Genomic DNA, 10103 nt, shown 5'->3' on the forward strand with positions numbered 1-10103 from the left:
GCTCAAGATGCAAAGCCATTCTTAAAAACCCAACTGCATTTCCAGAAACTCTCAATGACCAATTAAAATTGAAAGGACGATACCAATGACCGTAGCATCAAAACCCATCACATGCATGGGAGTGGAAACCAGAGGCTCCAGACGATCTTTGGGGGGAGGGGAGCGCATCCAACGTTTTGGGTTGAATAGTTACGAACCCCGAGACGAAAAGCATTGGAAGAACTCGAGGCTTTCAGGGCAAAAAAACTGCACGAGCACAGGCAGAGATGGAAACGTAAGCTTTTATTCCTCCGGGATGGCTTGGACTTCACCAACGCCTAGCTTCGTGGGGCACGTAGTGTGACTCGTGACCGCAGACACAGAATCACTGTGAGCCCGTGCTGCTTTTGAAGACACTCAGTTACACGAAACCGGACTTGCTTTTCACAACGTGAGTCCCGTTTTCTTCCTCCCTCTCCGCCTCGCTTCCAACGCCCCCCCTTCCTGGGGCTCCTCGCTGGCCGGGTAACGCAAGGCTCGGGCTTAGCCCAGCCTTGGGTTCGTGGCCCCTCCGTCACGATCGGTGCCCGGGCCGGAGGCTGAGCCTGTGGCCTCCGGAGCCGGGGCTGGCGCGACGCCCGTCGGGAGGCGCCCCCGGGGGTGGGCCGGAGTGCCAGGCGATCACGCTAGGCTGGCTCCCAGGTCCCCGGTGAAGCCTGCAGACACCAGCCCGGTGAGGGGACACCTCTGGGCTCTCTGGGGTGGCTCCGAACTCTCGTTCTAGCTAGTGAACTGAACCATAGGACGGCCACACCTCACTTTTCCGAATCACAAGAGCCCGGGGCGGGGGGGGGGGGGGGGGGGGGAGCGGCGCAGCCTCATTGGCTCTGTCCCACACGGTGGCCCCTTTCCCCCAGGGCTTCAGCTGAGTCCCAAGGGAAGGGCTAAGGGCCGCCCTGCCCAGTTCTTAGGGGAGCCAGCTCCCTGCTCCACCCGGCAGCCACACTCACATCTCTCCCCTGGCCTGCGAGGCCGGCAGCCTTCAGACACGCATTCCTCCCACACCCCTGCACCCCTCCGATGAGAACAGCTCGCCCGTCCCCCAAAGGCCGGAACGAAGGCAGGCCTTTGCGGTGTCCTGCCTGTCGACGGCTAGCAGCCGGCTCTGAGCCCAGCCTGTGCCCGCGCGCCTGGAGCCTGCGAGGAGGACACCCCCACCCCCCACCGCCCACGGGCTGCTGAGGATCCGAGAGCCACGAGAACTTCCAACTATGAGAACTTTGACTTCCAGGTTCGGGGAATCCGCCAGGTGAACACATCAACTCTGAAATTCGTCGCTCTCTTCCGGCCCCTGCCTGTTTTGGCGCTCCACGCCTAAGCCTGCAGAAGGAGGAAAGGGCAGTCAGCAGGTGCGGGAGGCGCTCCGGCCGCCAGAAGGCCTGGCTCGAGGGCCGGGCTGTGCTCCCGTCTCGGCCTCTGGGCTTCTCGGCAGAGAAGGTGAGGGAGCTGGGACGAGGCCTCGCCCCGAATACACAGCTTCCAGAGGGAGGTGTGGGGGGCAGGCCCGTCTCCAGCCATCGTCGCAAGGGGTGGCCTGCCTCGGAGCTGCCCCCACCCCCTCCACCCCCCTCGGGAGCAGGCGCCGCGTCCATGCCGACGGGAACAAACGCTCTGCTGTCCGGGGCCAGCGTGAGGAGGCGAGCCCGAGCGGCCCTGGAGGCCGGCCGGCCACAGGGCGCACCCGTGCCTCTAGCCCCTGGCCCCATGGGGGCCGGTCCCAGGGATACCTGGGAGTGAGCTGGACGACAGCAGCTGTAGGCTGTCCAGGACCCCGTCCTCATACAAGGCCAGCTTTTGCACCATCTTCTGCCGGGCTGGGTTGATGACGATCTGTGGTGGCTGTGATGACAGAGAGCTACCCAAGAGCGGTCCTGGGGTGGAGAGAGTGTCCTCTGAGCTGCAGGGGCCGCTGTCCCCGGGAACTCGTCAGGGACGCTCCTGGCCAGCCCCAGCTTAGTTCCCTGCCCCTGGGGACACATGTCCTCGGTGCCGTCTCTGACGGGAGGGCCTGGAAGGGGCCGCGCCGTTGCCCCAGCTCCTGGCCAGGCCAGGAACCCCGTCCTGCATAAAGCCCTCCTTGTTCCCAGCTTTCAGGGAGTGAGCTCCTGGCCTCTTCTCACCCACCTGGAGGTCAGGGTCTGGAGCTCGCTAAGGACACAGGGTGATTAAGAGCAGGCCCCCAGTTCTCTCCTGCCAAAGGGCTGGGGGTGGGGCGTATGGGGACCGTCAGCAAAGGAGGCCCCTGGTCTCTCTTTTGGGCACTGGTCCCCAGCTACCTTCCATAGCTGTCAGCCGGGGCCCTGGGCCGCTCCCCCAGCTCGACGCTTGGGTGGCACCCCCTTCGGTACCGCCGGCCTTCCCGAGGGGTGCCGGGGCCCACACGGCGGCGCCTTGCCCGGGGCTGCCGGGCAAGGCCAGGCCTGGGGGGCAGCTCGGGCTCAGGTGCCAGGAATGCAGGGCAGCAGACAGGCCGGACACGCTCTCGTCACTCTCCACGGGCTGGTTGGGGCCCTTCTGGAGCCAGTCTGGAGCCGGGGCTGGGGCTCCCGGGGGAACCGCCAGGGGCCGCAGCGAGCCGGCAGCGCTCGGGGCGCTGCCGGCCGTGGAGATGTAGGAGTTCTCCTGGGGGGAAGGGGGGCCGTGGCCGGCAGCCTCGGGCTCCAGCGCTGGCCCCGCCACGGCCGCCTGCAGCCTCTCCAGGCTCTCATACACCTGTGAGGACAGAGAGACCCTCTCAGGGGGTGGCCTGGGTGGGGTCTCCGTGGCTCTCCGCAGGCAGGCCAGGACTGGCCACGTGGACCGGTCACGGCCCTCACATAAGAGGGCCCTGCTCCGGGCCACCCATGGTCTGTCCTGGGGCTCGGGCTTCCTGGGGGGCTGCGGGGACCAGTGAGCCGGCACGCCCTGCATCTGTCCTTTGCCCTTTTGTCCCTGTCGCAAGGAATGCCGAGAAGTCACGGCCCCTAAGATAAAGGACCAAGAATGGCTTTTCCCTCTCTTCCAGAAAGCAAACCTCACTGCCCCCCTGCCCTCAAATGGGCAGAGGGAAAGAGGGGAGGGGCAGGGAGGGGCCAGGGAAAGGCAGATGCAGTGGCACAGTGTACCCAGAAGGGGGCGCGGCAAAACCCTTTACTTGTGTCTGGCAGGTGGGGTTCGGCGGGGCTCCGGACACCCCAAGCGGAATTGAAGGGCAAGCGAAACACATGTGAAGACCCTGGCTCTAGAAAGAGGTCCGGCAGCTGCCACGTCCGGCTCCCCGCGGAGCAGCACCGGGAACACAGGGCTCCCGACACGCTGCTGTCCCCCATGGGCAGCAGAGTCCCAAGTGCTTCCCACCCTACGCCGCTGTGCAGGGCTACCTGGGTCATGGGGGGTCTCCTTTTGGCCCGCCGGTGCAGACAGCAGCAAGCCAGCTGGCCCAGCGCCAGGCCCAGCTCGGGGGGGCACGGCCCAGGCCGGGGGTCCAGATGCTTCTTACAGATCTGGGCGGCAATTGGGGCGGCCCAGGCGTCTGCGGCCAGACCTGCTTGGAGTGTGGTCTGGGTGCTTTTCAGGGCCACCCCAGCCTCCTCAGCCTCTTCTTCAACCAGGTCTTTCTGTGGGACAGATACTATGAGTGTGGCCACTGCGGGGGAGGTCGTGCCTTCAGTCCCATTCCCCAGGCTCTCATCACGGACTCCTGTGGTCTTTGTTCAGACTTATTAAGCACCCACTGTGTGCCCAGCACTGCCGGGACACACCCTAGGGACACAGTGACAAACGGAGCGCTCTGGGTCCACCTTCATAGAACTGACTTCCTGGTGTGGGAGAGATACCAACAAGCCCATAAAGCAATGGGACACTTCAAAGGACAGGCCCGTGGGGCTTCTGACGAGGGCCTGAGCAAGTAGCACTCGAGCTGGGATCTGAAGGCACGAACTCGCCAGAGGTCAGAGCTAAGAAGGGAGGGGAGTGGCCCGGAGAGAGGTACCCAGGGGCGCAAATAGGACTGGAGATCATCTTGAGTTCTGACTTGGGAAGGACCAGGAGGAAGCACCTGGGGTGGGGGTGGGGGGGTCTTTCAGAAGGAAGGGCTCATAGAAAGGCCCTGGGGCAGGCAGCAGGGAGCTGGCTGAGTCTGGAGGACAGAGGGATGTACTCATGGATGAGGCCAGCGAGGGAAGCACGGCTCCCGTCCGGCTCCCCGGTTCCGGCTCAGACCCGGTGAAACTTGGGAACGGACAGAAGCAACCCCGAGGCGGGAACAGGGGCAGCAGGAGGTACACCAGTTGTCAAACGTACAGAACCAACACTGATGGAGCGGCCCAGGAAGTGTCTGAGCACGGTGCGGGGATTAAGTCTGTTCGCAGGGGAGAGGCGCCTGGGGGGCTCAGGCGGGTAAGCGTCCGACTCGGTTTTGGCTCCGGTCACGATCGCACGGTTTGGGGGGTTCGAGCCCCGCGTCGGGCTCTGTGCTGGCGGCGCGGAGACTGCTTGGGATCCCCTCTCACCCTTTCTCTGCCCCTCCCCTACTTGCACGGTCTCTGTCTCTCTCAAGCAAACAACAAAGTCTCTTTGCAGGTGGGGAAACGGGCCCAGTGACGAGCAGGGATTTGCTCCAAGACAGTCACGCTGGGACTAGAAGCCAGGTCTCAGTCCACGGTGAGACGAACGGAAAGCAGCTGGCCCGATTTCCCACCACTGCCTCCCCTGGGGCCCTGGGTTCTGTTTCCCACCACAGCTTCTTGGCCCCGAGCTCTGGGACTGTCCTGTTGGGCCACCCCCTTCCCCGCCCACAGCCCGGGTAGGGGCTGGAGAGGCCATAGCATCTGCAGAAGACAGACAGGTTTTTCCTCGGCAAGGTCAAGGGAAGCTGTTTGGAGCCCTGCCTGCTTTCAAAGATGAGTCAGCAGTAGCAGAGGCTGGCTTCTGTGGGGCACTGCATTCCAGATCATTCCACCCTCCAGGGCTGCACCTGTTGGTTACCAGGAGTAGCGCTTCCCTGCCTCCCTCTCTGCCTCTCTCCCTGCTGTCTCCTCGCCTCTCTGTCTCTCTCTCTCCTCTGCCTCCCTCGCTGCCCCACCTCAGGAGACTCACCAGATACTTGGTCTTGGTACCATGCGTCCTCACGGCCCTCTGGCCAGCCAGGGTCTCCAGCACTACCTGGAGAGGGCGGGACGGAGAGTGTGGCGGTGGCTTCTGGGATGGCAGGGAGGGCCACACGCGGGGGTGGGGGGGCTCGTGGGGTGGACCGGCCCAAAGAGGCTGCTGAGGCACAGATCCGGGCGGACAGGGGCTTGGCCCTCGGACGCGCAGATGGGGACCGGCTGCCGGCAAGGACGGAGCCGCGCGTTATGGGACCGGAGCTCCGGCGGGAGCACACGCGGGGAGTGAGGTGCAGGGCGGAGGCGAGGGCCCGTGTCAGGGAGGGAGGGGCCCCGGAGCCGAAGCTCCGTTAGCTTCCTGCCAGGTCGGCCTCTGGCCCCACGGGGAGCTCTCCAGGCCCCGGTGCCTTCGCTGGGCCCCGGCCTCCCGTCCCCCCCGTCGCCTCCCCAAGGCGGCAGAGGGGCCTGCGGCTCACCACGCCGAAGCTGAAGGTGTCGGTGTCCACGGCCAGCCGCCCCGTCTTGACGTACTCCTCGGGCAGGTAGGCCAGAGTGCCACGCACGGTCCGCGTCCGGGCCACGGTGCTGCTCTGACCGGGACTGGCCGCTGCGAAGCGGCTGAGACGCGCCAGGCCAAAGTCTCCCAGTTTGGGCATCAGTCTGTCATCCAGAAGGACGTTGGAGCTGGGGAAGGGAAGCGGCGGCGTCAGCTCGGCCCCGGCCCGCTCCGCACCCCAACACCTGCCTGGCGCCGACGGAAGAGGACTCCGGGCTGCCAGCTTACGCCTCGCCCACGGAAAGTGGCTGGCGGCGGCCGGCGGTCCCGCTGCCCGGGGGCTCCCTCACGCGGGCCAGCCCCTGCTCCTCGGTGGGGCCCGTCCTCGGCCTCTGCTTCCACACCTGTCCCGCGCCTGGCTCTCCGTGACCCGGGGCCCTCGGCTCCGATGGCCCGGGCCTCGGGGCTGCAGCCCGTCCCTCACCTCAGCCTCAGGCAGGAGAGGACAGGCCTATTCTCATGGGGGACACCCAGAGCAGGGCTCCTTGGGACTCGGAGAGCGAGCGCCACTGCTCCCTGCCGGCAGAAGGTTGGGGAGCATCATTCCCTTGCGGCAGACTCCGCTCTGACAGCCGTCAGAGGCCGCAGGGGCCTGGCCGCGTCCCCTCCTCACCTCTTGATGTCTCCGTGGATGAGGCTGGGGCTGTCCTGATGTAGAAACTGAATCGCCCGCGCCGTGCCCAGGAGGATGTTGAGTCGCTGAGGCCAGGAGAGAGGGGGGCAGGCCTGGCAGAGGAAGCAGAGGGGCACAGAAGAGGCTGGAAGGGCCCCCGTTCCTGGACCCCAAGCCTCCCTCCGCCTCTCACTGCGGGGTCTAGACAAGTCACTTCACTGCCTGGGCCACAGTCTCCCCTTCTGGAAAACCACGAGCCAAAGGTCCATGAGCTACTTCACAAGAAGGTCAAGGCTAAGCTCTTCCCAGGAGGGGAGGATGGCTGGGGTGCACCCTTCCTCCTGGAGTGAGCGGGATGTCGGGGGAGGGAGGCGTTTTCTCCACCTCCCCCAGCACAGCGTGCTGATCTCCAGAGCTGAAGTCCCCGAGCGCCGTGAGCCCCTGGATCTTGTGGGCACGTCACGAGAGGGGGCTCAGTCGTGGGTCCAGATGGTGCGGTCCGCCGCCCCCTTTCTCCGGGGGCAATCCTGACAAGACCCCTCAGCTACTCTGCTTGCAAAAGGGAGAAGCTTGACTCCGGCCACTGAGTCAATAACCCTCCTTTGATTTGATTTCATTTGATTCATTGATTGATTCTTAACTATTTATTTCTTTATCTTTAACTTTATTTATTTATTTACTCAGAGAGCAGGAGCACAGGAGGGGCAGAGAGAGGGGGAGAGAAGCCCAAGCAGGTTCCATGTTGTCAGTGCGGAGCCCGCCTCCGGGGCTCAAACCCACGAACCGTGAGGTCGTGACCTGAGCTGAAATCGAGAGTCAGACGCTTAACCCGAGGCACCCGGGTGCCCCAGTGACCCCCTGTTTAGGGGCATCACGACCCAGGCTTCCCAGCGCGCGGGAGCAGCCAGAGGGAGGCCCCGGGAAAGGGTGCCGGGGAACGTGGCAACCCACCTCGGGCCGAAGCCCGGACCCAAACCTGCCTGCTGGTGGGACCCACTCACGGAGCCCGAGCGCCCGGGTGCCAACAGCGCTGTGGGGCCGGAGAGGCGTGCGCGGCCAAGGAGGCCTACCTGGAGGTGGAGGCGGTCTTCCAGGGAGCCACTGGGCAGGAAGCCATAGACGAGGCAGTAGAAGCCGCTCTCGGCGCAGTAGCCGGCAAAGTCCACGATGTTTGGGTGACGGAACCTGCTTCAAAAGTGGGACCTGAGGGCTCTGGCCTCCAGCCTCCAGCACGCTCTCCAGCTGGCCGTCGTGGGGGTGGGCAGTCCCCGGGGGCTCGAGGCAGCCAGGCACCGCGGTCCGCGGTCCTGGAGGCCGACGGGGCCCCGACGCGGCTCTCCCTCTGCCGCCACCCGGGAGGGGACGCCCCAGGCTCACCGAGACAGCTGCTCCACTTCGGTCAGGAAGCTCTGCCTCACTGTGGTCCACTCCAGGTCTGCCCCCTGCGGCCCCCAAGGAAAACGAGGGCGGGAGGCAGCGTGAAGCCCTTGCGGCCAAGGCTTGACGGCCACTCTCACTGCCACCTGTCCCGGGCCCAGAACAACCGAGGGGCTGGGGACCCTGAACCGGGGGAATCAGAGGGCTGAAGGAGGTACACGGGGCAGCGTGTCCCGGGGAAGGCCCAGAGAAGCGAGGGTCTGCTGACCACCGGCCAGGGCCTTTGCGGGGGTGCTGCACCCACCTCCTTCAGCCTCTTCACAGCATACAGCGTGTTCCTCATCACAGCCCGGTACACACACCCGAAGCCGCCCTCCCCGATCTTCAGCTCCTCTGAGAAGTTGTGGGTGCCTTGGGAAATCTCAGTGAGGGGCCAGCAGAATGGAGAGGGGTGGGCCCCCTGCAGGAGGGACACTGGGCTCTCCGGGTTAGGCTGTGGGAAGATACCCCGGATCAGGTGAAGTCCTCTGTCTTCCTCTGTGCCCCAAACCCTCCCCTGCGCCTGAAACTCACAAGCTCTTGCTACCCCAGCTGCCTCCTGGCCGGCCCTCCTGGCTGGCTGGGGTTCACAAGTGTACCAAAGGCTACCTTTTTTGCTCTTCGTCTTGACTCTTTCTCTGCCGCCAGGCCCCACCTACCTTGGTAGAGGAAGGGTCTGGATATGGTGGTGGTGGCTGGAGGGCAGCAGGGCTTGGGACAGGACCCAGCTCAGCCCCAGAATGGGTTTGGGAGCCTGGAAAAACTTCATAAAGACACCAGTGAGAGGCAGGGAGAGACCAGCGGCATGGTCTACGGCAGTGGCCATGGTCAAGACGGACCTTTCCAAAAGACCGTCAAGCCCCACACCGGGCCCCTCTTACCTGGGGAGGGGAGTGTGGAGGCTGACGTCTGCAACTTCCGGGGGCGGGGGGCCTCGGCCTCAGAGGGTGCAGGGGGACTGCTGGGCCTCGGGGTGCTGGTGCCGGGGGGCAGAAGGGGGGCGGGAGGGTGCCCTGGGATGCCAGGGAAGAAAAGGGCGGTTAGGCCCAGGCGGGGGAGGGGGAGGAGGGAGAAGTCCCGTGGGAGGTCCTGGGTCAGCCCGGGATCCCGGGGTCCCCGGGGCCGCTCGCTCACAGGCCGTGATGATATCCCGCGCGCGGAGCAGCTGCAGGTGCGTGAGGATGCGCACGAGGTCGGCCACGCGGGCGTTGCGGTTGATCCAGGGCCACAGGACACTGGCCGTGCGCTGCCCGGAGCGCTCGCACAGCCGCAGCTCGGTCTGGTCGCGCACGATCAGGGCGGCTGCGGGGCGGGAGGCGTCAGGCCAGGGCGCCCGGGGCCCGCGCGCCTCCCGCCCCAGCCTCTCCCAGCCCGCCGCCACCCACCGAACTGGCACCAGTCGGCGGGCTCCAGGGCGTCCATCACTTTGTAGAAGCGGCACATGACCCAGGGCGGCACCTCGTACAAGAAGTGCTGGGCGCCGGGGGCCGCGGGGTCCCCCGGGCCCGGCCCACCGGCCATGGCCGCCGCCGCCGCCGCCGCCGCCGCCGCCGCCGCGCCAGGGCCTCCTGGGGCCTCTCGGGGCCGCGGCGGGCGCGGGCCTTGGCCGGCCGGGTCCGCGGACACTGACTCACTTCCCCTTTAAGCCGGCCTCGTGCGGCGCCCGGCGGGGCGGAAGGGGCGGGGTCCGGGTCCGCCGCCATCTTGCCGGCCGCCGCCGCCGCCGCGACCCTCGGCCAGACGGGGGCGCCGCGCGTGGTGTCTCCCCGCGGAGGCCGCGCCCCTTCGCCCTGTGAGGCGGCCGGGCGGGCTTCCCGGAGGAGGGGCCGCCTGAATGGGGCCCCGAGGGATGGAGGAGCGCGGTTCCGAGCCGTGGGACAAAGGGCGAGGCACGGCCCGGGACACGCCAGACCGGGCTACAGCCGGGCCTTGGGAGAGTCACCGGGAGGTCCCCGCAGGAACTTCTGGCTTCATGTGGGAGGCAGTGCAGAGTCGTCAGAGATCCAGGCAGGGCCAGGTCAGATACGGGCCACACAGAGGACCCCCGCCGAGTCCCGGCAGCTGGCCGGAAGGCCGGGCGCAGGGAGAAGCGTCTGGAAGCTTGCAGGGCAGGCTACCCAGCTCAGGGCATTGTTGCCCACCTCCTCTGCCCTGCATCCTATCTTTTCCGCTCCTTGAGGAACCTGCTCCAGCAACTGTTAGCTCTTTGCGGTGTTTGCAAGTCTTCCTTCTTTGCTGGCCTCTTCCCACTAGCCCATAAAACGTGTTTACGCCTCTTAAAAACAGGCCTTCAGCTTCCGCCGTCCCTCCTCCCTCTGGTGGCCATGCTTCTGGCTCACTCGGCGTTCCCCCCTGCGAGGACCGCAGACTCCAGCCTCTCCCCGGCACCAAGCTC

The 10103-nt window shown here is 66.0% G+C and overlaps 1 protein-coding gene across 1 annotated transcript; it reads right to left on the minus strand.

The window, feature by feature from the left end:
- Positions 1-831: 831 nt before the first annotated feature.
- On the minus strand, positions 832-9238 carry IRAK1 (interleukin 1 receptor associated kinase 1). Its single transcript, XM_049644486.1, has 14 exons — positions 9094-9238; positions 8843-9010; positions 8590-8721; positions 8368-8471; positions 7974-8162; positions 7670-7734; positions 7363-7477; positions 6293-6405; positions 5600-5807; positions 5116-5181; positions 3399-3635; positions 2316-2751; positions 1767-1910; positions 832-1359 (listed from the first exon to the last, which is right to left on the minus strand). The coding sequence occupies exons 1-14, from the start codon at positions 9227-9229 to the stop codon at positions 1298-1300; spliced, it is 2175 nt and encodes a 724-aa protein (XP_049500443.1). The 5' UTR covers positions 9230-9238; the 3' UTR covers positions 832-1297.
- Positions 9239-10103: the final 865 nt, after the last annotated feature.

The sequence above is a fragment of the Panthera uncia genome, chromosome X (assembly GCF_023721935.1).
Source record: "Panthera uncia isolate 11264 chromosome X, Puncia_PCG_1.0, whole genome shotgun sequence".
Lineage (NCBI taxonomy): Eukaryota > Metazoa > Chordata > Mammalia > Carnivora > Felidae > Panthera > Panthera uncia.